Source organism: Eptatretus burgeri, chromosome 8 (genome assembly GCF_056783735.1).
Source record: "Eptatretus burgeri isolate ZD-2024b chromosome 8, Ebu_testis_v1, whole genome shotgun sequence".
NCBI lineage: Eukaryota > Metazoa > Chordata > Myxini > Myxiniformes > Myxinidae > Eptatretus > Eptatretus burgeri.
The window spans coordinates 3,698,024-3,712,055 of NC_140968.1; the positions used below are offsets into that span (position 1 = coordinate 3,698,024).

The following is a 14,032-nucleotide window of genomic DNA, read 5'->3' on the forward strand; positions in this document are numbered from 1 at the left end:
CCCCTACGCTCTCCCCCCCCCCAATTTACACAAATCCTGGATCTATCCTTGTGTGTTGTTGATATGCTCATCAACAAATATAATTCCTTGTGACAATATAATATTTGAAACAAATTTTTCTCTTAATAAATATGAAATTAATCAAGTTAATGGCCATACGCCATGAGTACTGAATAATACCATTTTCAAGTATTTTCAGGCATTCTGGACAAAATGTGATGAAAATGTGATTTACTCTTAAGATAATACAATGTATTATATATGAATAATTGCAGCAGACTCTAGAGAAACTTTTTAATGCTTAATATTTGATACTTTTAGATTATGCATGTGATGAGTGATGCCAAAAGCTTGTGTAAAATATGAAAATTTGGATTTTTGGGGCAAAATTTGTAATAAAATTGGTTGTGCACTTACTATTTTCAGCCACATGTTCTTTTTTGTTATTGCATGTTATTGCCTATTGTCTAAATATCAGTTTGATGTATATCAAGGTATTGATATTATCAACATGAAAATTATAAAAAACTATTGCCGTTTTAGTAAATATTGCCAAAGTCAGGGGTCAACGACCTTAATTGACCTATTTCTCAGAATGCCACTATTTCCCAGACTGGCATCATTGGTTTTCATGTACAGGGATAGTAGGTGGTCAATAATAACACATTAGAAAATGTGGTACTGCTGGTGTGGGTATCTCCCTCTTTTGGTGGCCCCTGCTGCTCCATTAAGAGGGAAGAGAACCTTGTGATTAGTTGTTTGACAAAACAGACTATTTTTGGCCTGTGTGGTTGGATGTGTATATGGCGAGCACTGTTAAACCTCGGCCAGACACGTTCATGACTTGCAAACTTAGGATGTTAGTCATAAGTGACAGGTATTTAGGATGAAACCTTTTTGTTTGGTAAATATGAGTAAGATTGTTTAAAAGAGTGAAATTTTTTTTGTCCATTCTCGTCCGTCGGTTTGGAGTGGAGAGGCAATAGTTGTGCAGCGAAACATCTGACAAAAACCCAAGCATCGCTTCTTGTCGATCTGTGGGTGAAATGGAATCTCTCAAATGTATATCACTTATCTGCTGGTTTCACCTTTTCTGAAAAGAAAATCAAACATTTAAACCAGGTTCGGTGTAATTGTTAGTCCCCTTGAACCGCTTTTTTTTTCTGGAACTGCTTATTGGATTGACCCTAAATTTTCACCAAAGGTGACTACTCATGCAGGGGTTTCTTTATTTTTTGGAGTAGGAGGCTACCATTAAAAAGTAGCAGGTAACCATCACCGCGAGCACAGCTGTATGGCCGGGGTCCAGTCCCGCCGAGGGCCCTGTAAGCCGGAGGATCATAGATGGCTGGAGATGCATTCTTGCATGATTTCTGACATGAAATAGTTCTCATATTATCATGCTGTTAGGGTGCAAAACTCCACAAAACAGGTGGTTAGGCCTATACTGGATGTAGTTGCATGAACATACTGACTGACTGACTGGTTGACTGATATTCAGCTAGACTGTATAGTTAGTTCAAGCAGCTTTTAAACAGGGTTCATGAATTTAAGGCCATGGTTTAGGGCACACCAAGGTGTCTGGAAGATGGAGTATCTAAGCACTTTAAAAGAGAGGCATTTTATCAACATTTGGGCCATATCTCAGTTCTTAATAGGGAGATGATACTGCACATGGTGGAGTACAGTGAGCAATCTGAAGTAATTTATCTGCTTATTTACTGATTATTTACATAATCTGATAAGCAATCTGCTTATTTACTGTATTATGTTTCTTGCACAGAATACAAAACATGTCATATTGGGTTTCACTGTAAACCAACCAATACAATCCTGTTTTGCCACAGTGTGTAACTGGATCTGTCAGCCATTCATGGCGAAATCTCGATTTTACTTTCTGTCTTTCTATTTCAGTATTACTTGATTTCCAACATTGTAACTGTTGGAATTTGTAAACTGTGTGGATACGTTCTGCTTCTGAGAATAATTCTCCCAACAATTTATTGATTATATCCTGGCCAGGACCTTCACGAGGTGAAAATGAATCAAATCTCGATTTTACTTTCTGTCTTTCTATTTCAGTATTACTTGATTTCCAACATTGTAACTGTTGGAATTTGTAAACTGTGTGGATACGTTCTGCTTCTGAGAATAATTCTCCCAACAATTTATTGATTATATCCTGGCCAGGACCTTCACGAGGTGAAAATGAATCAAGATCTTTTACACTACACATATAGATCGTGAGAGATTAATGGGGCAGCTACATGTTAAAGTTTCTTCTACCATGAAGAGCGAGATGATTCAGACTGTATGCCAGAGTTGATTTGTTCAGAGAATGTTAATGAGTTGGCTGCAGTAGACTGTGTCACTGGATCAGGAACTGCAAGTTGATTTTCTTGCAGAGAGGGTGACAAAGTCCTGGCAGATTCAGAAAGTGAGAAAGAGTTTGCTGATTGATTTACAGTGGGATGGTTGACTGGTTCAGGAGAGGGAGAGCAGACTTGTCCAGAAACAGGGAGAGATTGAGATTCAGGTTCAGAGACTGGGAAAGATTCAGGTTCAGAGACTGGGAAAGATTCAGGTTCAGAGACTGGGAGAGATTCAGGTTCAGAGACGGAGAGATTCAGGTTCAGAGACGGAGAGATTCAGGTTCAGAGACGGAGAGATTCAGGTTCAGAGACTGGGAGAGATTCAGGTTCAGAGACTGGGAGAGATTCAGGTTCAGAGACTGGGAGAGATTCAGGTTCAGAGACTGGGAGAGATTCAGGTTCAGAGACTGGGAGAGATTCAGGTTCAGAGACTGGGAGAGATTCAGGTTCAGAGACTGGGAGAGATTCAGGTTCAGAGACTGGGAGAGATTCAGGTTCAGAGACTGGGAGAGATTCAGGTTCAGAGACTGGGAGAGATTCAGGTTCAGAGACTGGGAGAGATTCAGGTTCAGAGACTGGGAGAGATTCAGGTTCAGAGACTGGGAGAGATTCAGGTTCAGAGACTGGGAGAGATTCAGGTTCAGAGACTGGGAGAGATGTTCAGGGAATTCTGCAAATCGCAAATAAATAAAATGTACATGTGCTGTCTACTTGTGAATGAAAAATTGTGAATTGATGTTTCCCATGGTATCATTTTTAATGTGGCCTACACCCCACTCACTAAATGTAATGAAGATGGCTTGGATGTTAAGCAGTGGAGCAACTGAAAATAGTCCAAATGCATTCATCACTGTGAGAAACTGCTTTTCAAAAGGGCCTATCATTAGCCAGAAGTTGAGGGCCACCTCAAACAATGACAACACCTAAACTTCACAACAGCCTAAATATATGATGAACTATTTAAGCATAGGGAAGCTCAGTATTATATTTGTAAATTTTCTTTCATTCATTTTATGCATATTTTCCCTCTTTGATTTCATTTTACTTTGTTAAATATTGTATATTATTATTTTATTGTTTTTTGTTTTGATTTAAAAAACAGCTCAAACGAATAACTTTGGACTAGTTTATTGTTTGAAAATTAATGATAAACATGTATTTAACTTCACTCGTTTTCTGATAATTTCTTTATTTGATGTCAGCGAGCTTCAATCAGTCAACCAATCAAACAGTCGAAGTGTGAATACTGCATCACAGTCACAATCCCAATTTTGTTAAACTTCCACCTTACATTATCCGCCAACATTGTGTTGTTGTACAGTCAAGAAAAGCTCGCAAGTCTATGGTACATGCATGTACCTGCGGTACCAGTATTCAGTTGGCCAGTTCACAGCTGCTCATACTTGGCCTTCACTTCAGTGAATACACTGAGATTTTCATTGCAAATAACCCCGAATAATAACATGTACAAAAGCTGCTTTAAGCTTCAAGGCTAATTACCTTATAAATTAAAAAGGCACAACGGGTGACCGTGTATTTTGGAGCCGCATCACTTGACAAAAGCTCAAAATGGACGAGGTGAAACAACAACAACAATGTCGCACTCGCGACAGTGCGAGTTGAGACCAATTACTGATGGCCAGAAGCTTCCCTCCCATGTCTTTGGACTTCTTCGAAAATCCAAAGTCAAACAGGGATTTTCGTTTCGATGCCATCGTTTCGGCACCGAAACTGCGAGGCCGACAAAGTTTGTTTTATTGAGGTCATTGCTGTATGGTATCAGGGTATCAGGCCAACAGTCCAAAACGAGGCTAAAGCAGAGAACTCTCTATTGTAGGAGGCGTGTTTTAGCTGCTCGTGTTATTTTCAGGTCAGTGTTGTGCTCGACCTGGTGAGAGTACTAACAGTAAAAGTAAGCCCGCTTTTATCGAAATACTAATATGTTTTCGTCTCGGATTTCAAAACAGGGGGTGTAGAGATTCCGTGGTGTTTCTGAAACAAATATATCGTGGTGACAAAAAAAATTAAAAAAATCGATAAATCGGCGCTGAAGTAGGCGGTGACCTTTGACATTTTTTTTCTCTGAGTAGAGGGCTGCGGATTGCCGGTAACCGGCTTCAAAGGAAACCCCTGCTCGTGTAGAACGTTTTAATGATAATTATGATGTCATAGGCCACGTGTTGTGGCAGCCATGTTGGAAAAAAGGAGAAACGTTGGGGCTCTTCATCTCTAAAACCGTGACATTGAAAAAATTGAAACTTGGTTCCTGTCGAGTACTCACCGTGGGGAATGTGATTATTCACATTTTTAATGTTGTTATTGCACGTGTAGAACTCTACATCCGATCAGTATGAACATTTTTGAGGGTCATGTTGGGATAAATTGATCAACAGAAAAAATAATTATGATGTCATTGGTCACGTGGGTTCGGCAGCCATTATTATTATGATCATTATTTTTAAACCTTGAAAAATCTTCTCTGAAATGGCTGAATATATTGAGGAGAAACTTTCCAGGTATGGCCACTTATCCATGAGGAACAAAAAGTTCTCCATCTATGATGTCATGGGTCACATGGTTTGGCAGCCATATTGGATTTACCCAAAAACTTTAAAATCTTCTCCAGAATGGCTGCACAGATCGAGGAGAAACTTCACACACGTTTTCCAAACCTTGGGGATACCAGGATGTTCATGAATAATTGGTAGGTCACATGGTTTGGCAGCCATATTGGATTGAAGGAAAATATTTTTTAAATTCTCTTAAACCGCTGTATCAATTGACGTGAAACTTCACAAATACGATTGAGTAGTGACGGAATATATGTTTTAAATTTCAACCTGATTGGATGTATGGTATGGTAGCCAGGATTATTTAATTTTTTGAATCTGCGTTTGTTTTATTTTTTTTTTTGAATAAGGCTCACTTGGCTGTGCTTGGATGGGTTGGAGGGTAGAGGAGTTGCAGTTGAAATGCGAATCCTACCCAGGTTCCTCCTGATGACTCTGTCTTTTGCTTTTTGCTTGTTCAAGTTCCTTCTGATGACTTTAATGCATTTCCTATTTTCTTTGGTCTTCCATTTGATTCGAATTTAATTTTCATAATTACAAATTTGCTGCCTGAAGAGTTGGCTCGCCGCGAGTCTTTCTCAAGACTGTGCTGGGGAAGTATTCTATGAATACCATCGAGTATTTTTTTCTTTCTATGTTTCCAGACTTATAACTCGCCCTGTATATACTGTACAGGTGCAAGGTAATGCACTGAGTGGTAAATAATAAATTCTTTATTCATGCCTGATGTTTCGAGAACATGCTAGTTCTTTTCCTCAGAGGCATTGAGAGTGGTGTCGTGGTGACACCACGTTGGGGACGGTCCTGTGTGGTGGATTGGTCCAGGTCCTCAGCAATCACATCGCTCCCTGTATTTTAACTTGTTTTGTGCTTTTTGTCAGGGTTGTAATTGATTGTATAATACTCTGTATGTGGGATGCAGTTGACATGTTGGTTCATTGACTTCTCACAGGAATACCAGGCCTCAATTATCTCATGATTCATTTTTGCTGACCCTCCAAGGATGGAGGTCTGATTTCAAAAGAGTAGATTCATCGTATTAAATTGGAGTCATGTTGGTACCGAGATGCATTGGAGATAGAGGGACACATGGATTTTGGCAGGACTTATCGGTAGCTTGTGTATGGATGCATGGGTGATAGTATCTGGTGTTGGTGTAATGCAGGCATGATGGGCCAACTGGCCTCCTGTGTAAAGTTCCAAAGTTCTTGTTATTCCTTTATTTTTCCTGCATTTAATGGTGGTAAACCATGAAAATGCATTAAATAAATATTTATTTTCTGGGAGGGAGCAAAACCTGAAAGGGGTCTCTAATTTTGCTATCTCTCAAGAGGTCTCCAAACACGAAAAAGGTTCTAAACCCTCATACTCTTTTTTTTATTTTTTATTTTTTTATTTTTTGGTACACAATGTCGAGGCTTGTGGAGGACCGAGAACATAGAATGGATCAGGACGTCTACAGAACAAAGGAAAAGTGAAAAGAAAGGGGGAAACACACTAACAGCAGGGTTGAGGAACAAATAAAGGGAGAATTATGTGATGTGGGGAAGAATGAGGCGCTTGGGGAGGACACGAGGACCGAGACGGATGCAGCCACAAACTCTCAGGAAGGAAAGATTGGACACTTGGAAAGAGGTGGATTTGAGCAGGGTTAGTGGGGGTAGAAAATATCATGGTTGTGGATGTGAAATGATCTGAATATGGTGGTGAAAAGCTGTCTTGAAGCCCTGGAGGAAGAAAGACTGATGAGAATGTGGAATTTGGTTCCACAAGTGGGGAAAAGAGAAGGCCGAATGAGTGGAGGTACCTCAGGAGGTGTAACTTACATGTGTTTTTTTTAAGTTATATATTGTTTGTGGATTCTTTCTTTGAAGCATGTAATCACTGCGATTGGAGTGATGGCCAATCATAAGTAAACTAAAAGTCAACAAGAGCGAGAATTGCATTGCAAGACATGTCCTCCTACCGATTTGATATTTTCTGAGTCCAAAATGGGGCAAAGGGAAAACACTGGGACAACTGGCTGTATGGATTCCTGGCTTTTGTCACGAAAACTAGGGATGGGGGTTTACAATGGTTTCACAAAAAAGGACAGAGGGTGGGGCTATAGCCCCACAAGCTCCAACTGTGGATCCGTACCCGATTCATTGTACGATGAGTGTTCAAAATCTTCAACAGATGAGATACAATCGTCGAGACATCCCTGTGTCATATAGTATTCAGTATATGGGTGTATGCCTCGTTTTTTTGGCATGTTTTGGACTATTGAGGGTATTTATCTCATTCATATAACTGTTTCAATTACCCCATGTGATGTGTAATATGTTTCATGAACACACTGTGTCCCTCACATGGAGAGGAAGTGGATTTTCCTGATATCTTCTCGCAAGTTTTGGCATTTGCTTGTGTTGAACTCCAATGGCCTCTGGAAGTGCTCAAAATACCTTTTGCCAACAGGTCCACGATGTTTGAGGTCCAGGGGAATGCAAAAGTGAGAGACAATATAATCAGACAGTGATTTACTCAACACATCGTATAAGTAAACTGTATAAGTATCAACTTCCTGTGAAGGCGATCATTTTATTCCCACTGTTATCTTCGAGGCTTTTAATCATCAAACTAATAAATTAAAACATTCTTATTGTCTTCTCTTGTGTCGGTCTTTTAATATGAATATTCTGTCCCATGAATGCTCAATAATATGAACACTTTTACTTTCAGTCTTGCTCGATGAAATAATAGGATGGACAGCATCGAGTCAAATAGCATTCATGCATTTTGGTGTATATACGCAAATGAGTAAAGAGAGTTCGGCTCCGTCCCTTTAGCCGATTACCGTTTTGCAACGTCCGTTCGGCCAAATAGCGTTCGACAATTTTTCACATGATAGAATATCATTTGGCTATTTAAATTTGGTGGAATATAATTTGTCTGTCCTTTTTCAATGAAGTAGCGTTTGACTCCTTTTGCAATGGCTGTTCAGCCAAATAGTATTCGGCAGTGTTCGTATGATGGAGTAGCAATATGCTCAGTCTGTTCGGCCGAAGCATTCAGCTATGTTCGTTTGGCCAAACAGACTTTAGCTCGATTTGTTCAATAGCATGCTGTCCATTTGGCCAAATCATGCTTGGCAATGTCCTTTTGACAGAAGAACATTTGGCAAAATCATTTTGGCTGAACAGTGTTTGGCTCCTTCCATTCGGCTGAATGGCGTTTGGCTCGACTCGTTCGGCCGAATAGCATTTGACTGGCTGTTTGGTTGAAAAGTGTCTGGTTCCGAATGTTTGGGCCAAGAGCATTCGACTCCATCCGTTTGGCTGAATAGTCTTTGGCCGAGTAGCGTTTGGCTCCGTCCGTTTTTATGAGTGACTTTTGGCTCCGTCCGTTTTTCAAGGTGGTGTTCGGCTCCATCCGTTTTTACGAGTGGTGTTCGGCTCTGATTGTTCAGCTATAATTTAAGTTCTTTCTGTATGGTATTATTTAATGGTGGGCAATGCAGTGTTCAATGGCTGCACCATGTTCCACGAAGCGTCCATGCTTGCACGGTCGAGTTATTCTGAAAAGTACAATTGCTAAGTTTCACCTTCCAACTTGTTTGCTGCAGTTTATTAATTTGCTGCACCTCTGCTGCATATTTCATCATTGTGAATAACATTTGGTTTTAACTGTTCGGATGATTTACTCATAATAGGCGTCCATAACCATCCTTGACCATGTTGTGGAACATTGGTTGAGGTTCTTACTTTCTAATTTTCTTTATTCATTCTAATTCTTGCTTTTTATTATATTTCATCTCTTATACTCTATTCCTTTCTTTCGTTTTCTATCTCTGTAAGGAGAAGTGAATTCTTGCAGAAATTTTTCTGGAAGGCTCACTTGGTCTTGCCTGGATGAGTTTGAGGGTTGTGTCGTTGCGGCTGAAACCTGAATCCTGTGCAGGTTCATCCTGATGACTCCATCTTTGTTCTTTACTTCTTTGAGTTCCTTCTTGGTCTTCTGCTTCATTTTACCCCCTCCTCTCTTTTTCACCTTTTATGAGCCCCTGTTGGACTTATTCTGAAATGGAGGCTTTTGGATTAGGTCTTGTCTATCTGTCCGTCCGCAGCCATATCTCGGACATGTATGGACCGATTTTGTTCAAACTTGACACAACGACAACGCATGATTGTATACACAAAAACATCATTTTGTTTCATGATTCCATCCAAGACGGCCGACCGGTGGTCATTATAGTTGTGAAAAGAAACCTGACGTTGAACACGTCCTCAACCATTTATCGATGTTGTTCATAATGAATGATTTCCTCCATATACATATACATGTCATTTTATTTATTTATTTTTAAGATCATATCCAAGATGGCTGACAGGCGGACATTTTTTTTACTTGCGCCATCTTGCCGAATCATACGCAATCTTCTCCGTCTTATTGTTACGGATTTGGAAGCGTCTTGCACACAGACAGTCAGCAGTCTCAAAGTTTAGTTATTTTGTTAAGTATATGTGTATAGTTAGAAACCATCCCCTGTGTCTAACGGAAATTTTATGTGTGCGCTGTGAGTTATTTTGCAGTTAGTTTTTATCCCCCACTGTGTGGTGGAAGGGGGATATTGTTTTTTTTTTATATTCCCCAACAACATCCTGCTTCGTTCTGCCACCCAACCACACCCTCACGCACCGACTGTTATCCATGTGTTTTTGGCTGAAGGCGTGGGTGGAACCTCCATCGCCTCAGATGGAGGCTCCGCTCCGGAGGGCAGGGAGTGTTTCCTCCAGCCAATGGACGAAGAGCGAGCAAAGCCAAGGCACTCCAGCCAACGGGAAGCCAGAAGGCCAGAAACGACAGAGCCTCTTCGGGGGGTGGGCCATTGACACGCCACCCATCCAATGGGAGGCAGAGTTACTTCAGGACAGATCCCTCCCACCTCGCAGGAGGGGTTGAAGAATTGTCGGTGCGATCCGTCTGAGTTGTCTCGTCTGGTCTTCTGGCGATATTCCATCCTGGTGCTGGCTGGTGTCTACCGCTTCGTCTTGGTTCCTTGGTGCTTGGTGCGAGGTTGTCTGTGTGGGTCCGAGTCACATCGTGGTGGTTGGAGCGTCCGATCTTCCCAAGCCCTTCCACAAGAATCCCGAGCCTGACAAGGACAGGTCGGCAAGCCGTGCGAACGCGGCCAGGTACCAGCAGAACTCTGAGGTACCAGCAGAACTCTGACCCTCCTGTTCGCCTATCCTCCCGGGCTGGAGGTCCGAATAAAGGCCGGCTGGCCGTGTGTGTGTGTGTGTGTGTGTGTGTGTGTGTGTGTGTGTGTGTGTGTGTGTGTGTGTGTGTGTGTGTGTGTGTGTGTGTGTGTGTGTGTGTGTGTGTGTGTGGCCGGTCTGAAAAGTAGAAACCGTATCGGTGTTTGCTCATTATACATTGCATTTTATTCGGAATCAGTCTGCGCTGTTTTATTGTTGTAAATAAATATCTGTTAAATGTTCCAGTTCGTTGCCTGTCGTTTCTATCATTGACCCAGCATGGTTCGGGCTTGAGAATTAGTGAGGCCGTTTGTGCCGTAAGTTATTTGGGCCGACACGGCTTTGGTAATTTCAGTTCGGTTACGCCGGATCCGGTCGGTAACAGCGACTCGGTTCGGACAAAGCCGGCCGAGGGTGTGGTTTGCCCGGAAGCTAGAACGTGCGGCTAATTAGGCAAATTGGAATTAGACAAAAAGACCCCAACTGCCTAACCGCACGATCGAAATATTGGCGTCCACGGTCCATAAGCGACCCGTCGACTTCGGAGTTATCCAGAGTGACGATCTTTCAATTCTGGTGTCTGGTGGGAGATGGCCCAGCTGCTCCATCTCACGGTCGTCCTTGCCACTGAACCCAGCACCACAACAGTATGACCACTGAAGGCAGTTGTACATACACAGGAATCTTGAAAGTAAGGCCGAGCCCTTCAACTCCATACAGCAAAATTAATAAAGACATGGAGGCTTTGATATTTTATGACTTTTCTCCTTGTTCACTTTTAAATTCGTTTTCTTCAGAACTGCTTGAGTGATTTGTTTTGACAGTTTATTGATGATTGGATGGAAAATGTGGCTGATGTTTCCCCACCCCCCCCCCAAAAAAAAATCAGTTTTCTGTCAGTGTGAGTTGCAGGGCGGTTCACGTCTTGGGAATGTTAAATGGCTCGACGACCTCCACTCTGTTCGTCCTCGGATGATCAATATTGTGGCGTTTTAAACATTTAAGAAAGATTGGTAAAAGAACAGAAGCCCCTTCTTGCTTTTCCATGAGCCGAAGGAATGAAGAAAAAAAAAACTGGCACATTGTTAATTTGCAAATACTGCTCTACAATCCACAGAAGAACCACCATCTGCAAACTTTATTCTTCAACTGGGACCTGCTGTTCATCTTCCCTTCCCTCAAAAGTAAAGAATACAGCAGTCGTCTCCTTACGGAGAAACTAGAGGAAAACTTAATTGTCACTTCACTCTCAGCAGTATTCTTCTTTCATGTGGAGCGCGTGGCTGTGAAGAGCATGTTTGTTGGGGGGAAGAGGGGGTGCTCAGTTCTGCCACTGATGCAACGCCGCCTGAAGGTGAGAGCAAGAATTTGTCGACGATTCTGACGACAGCTCGCGTCCTCTTTACGAAGGACACCGTGGGGGATGTTTAACGTGTGCCGACTAGTGTCGACTGACGGGACGCCAGTTTAACGTCTGTCCGAGGGAACACACACACACACACACACACCGATGGATCACCCTCCCTGTGAAACACGAGGATGGCAGTTTTTCACTGGGCTGGACAGTTCAGAAGCAAGTGTGCACACATTTTGGCGAGCTTGCCATCCTGCCAAAGAGCACCATACTAATAAAACAACAACAGGAAACAAAAGTCGAGGTTACATGCATACCTGCTGAAGAGGTGCTTCTCTTTTGTCAATTCGGGCCACAGGGTCACGAAGGCAAACGCGCAGATAAAGAAGAGGAAGAGAGTGGAGTTCCCCAAGATGTTGTTTGCTCGGCCATCCGAGTAGCGCATCTCTTGGAAGGTGGAACTGCATTGGTGGGGTCGACATGGATTGGCTGTGATTGGCACGGATAGAGGGGATGCTTTACAGAGAAGAATCCGAACCGGTTTGGCCCTCATGGGGTGTTCCTATCTGGGCTCATGGCCGAGTGAGCATGCATGACGCAGGGAACACGGGAGTAGGGTGGATATACTGGTTCTGGCTCACTTTTCCCCATGTAAATGAATGGGGGATTTTCAGCGATTCCCTTTTTCCCTAAAAATAAACCCCCTTTTTATCCGTTTTTCCCTGCTGTGCAGGGGTTTGGCTTTTTGTGAGGCAATGTTTTATGGCCGGATGCCCTTCCTGACAACACACAGGGATATGGTACACCTATTCTAACCGGGGCATACACCGGGACCAGTACACTGGCACTCGTTTTGCCGACCTCGGAAGGATGACAGGCTGAGTCAACCCCCTGGTGTTAATTCAGCAGCCAACGGGGCTTGAACTCAGGACACTGGGATCCCAAGCCGCCACCCTAACCACTAAGCCAACACCAGGCTGAGCCAACACCAGGCTTTGTATATATATATATATATAACCAGGCTATCCCAAGGTATATTTATTTGTCTCCCCTTTTAACCTGGAGGTTGAACCTCATTGAATTGAACACCTGGGGGTTGAACAGCTCACTCATTGAACCTATAAAGATTTGTTCATTCTCAAATTCCTTCAATAGTTTAATTTTCTTTGCACAATAATCCCCATCTAAAATATTGACAAACAAAACATTTGAATCTTTATATTTTTTAAGATACCCCTTTTGTGCCATTACGAAATTATAAACTTCTCTTATCTTGTGTGGGCGGGGCTTGTGTGGGCGGGGCTTGTGTGGGCGGGGCTTCGGTGGGTGGGGCTTCGGTGGGAGGGGTGTGTGGGTGGGGCTTCGGTGGGAGGGGTGTGTGTGGGTGGGGCTTGGGTGGGCGGGGTTTATGTGGGCGGGGTTTATGTGGGCGGGGTTTATGTGGGCAGGGTTTATGTGGGCAGGGTTTATGTGGGCAGGGTTTATGTGGGCGGAGCGTCAGTGGAGCTTATGTGGGAGGGGTGAATGTGGATGAGGTTTGTGTGGATAAATGGATGGGTGGATGGGTGGATGAGTGGAGCTTGTGTGGATGGGTGGATAATTTTTTAATTAAACAAACATGTTGTCTGTGGAGAACTAAGTAACTAAACACCAATTATGTCAATATGATGAATTATGTGCGCACCTTGTGTGGGGTTTGTGTGGAGCTTGTGTGGGGTGGGGTTTATGTGTGTGTGGGGTTTGTGTGGAGCTTGTGGGGGGTGTGTGTGTGGGGGGGGCTTGTGTGGGAGGGGCGTGTGTGGGTGGAGTCAAAAAGGGGCGGTGTCAAAAAATTTCAATTTATTGGAGCTTGTGAGGGGTTTGTGTGTGGTGGGGTTTGTGTGTGGTGGGGTTTGTGTGGGCGGGGCTTGTGTGGGGTTTGTGTGGGTGGAGTCAAAAAGGGGCGGAGTCAAAAAATTTCAATTTATCTTTGTCTTTTGTAATTCCTGTGAATAAAATGAACCTAAAATCTCTTCCCCTTCCAAATCATATATCTTATAAGTCCAAGGAACCGTATCTATTACATCAACAATTTTAAAAAGCTCGTTGGTCCATCTTTTAATATAACCTTTTTCAAAATGAGATTTCCACCTATATATTCTTACGATATCACCAACTTTGAACTTAGGTTTTCTGACATTAATCTCTTTTTCATATTTTAATTTTGTAAATGTTTCTGATGGTTTCATATTTGTTGACGTGTGAATCGTGTCATTATACTTATCCACAATATCCTGAATAAAAGATGACCATTGGTGTGAACCGAGTTGTGTGAATTTTTTTATATAGTCTCTCTTTTAAGGTACGATTAAAACGTTCAACAACAACTGCCTTCCCTTCATTAAAGGTACTCTATAATGTAATACTGTTATTTTTTAGAAAATTCATAAATGTCTTGTTATAAAACTCTACCCTCATCAGTCCACAATTTTTTAGGTTTTCTCTTACTTTTATTAAATA

General features: G+C 42.3%; 1 protein-coding gene across 2 annotated transcripts in view; it reads right to left on the reverse strand.

Moving 5' to 3' along the window:
* Positions 1–12,201, reverse strand: part of ST8SIA5 (ST8 alpha-N-acetyl-neuraminide alpha-2,8-sialyltransferase 5) — a 63,130-nt gene extending 50,929 nt beyond the window's left edge. Inside the window, exons 1-2 of one of the 2 annotated variants that reach the window (XM_085890665.1) lie at positions 11,851–12,199; positions 7,294–7,386 (exon numbers count right to left, since the gene is read on the reverse strand). In XM_085890665.1, the coding sequence (XP_085746791.1) occupies positions 7,294–7,386; positions 11,851–12,086 (329 nt within the window). In that variant the 5' untranslated portion in view covers positions 12,087–12,199. Of the gene's footprint in view, positions 1–7,293; positions 7,387–11,850 lie in introns of both variants that reach the window. The other variant, XM_085890666.1, reaches the window with a different exon arrangement.
* Positions 12,202–14,032: the final 1,831 nt, after the last annotated feature.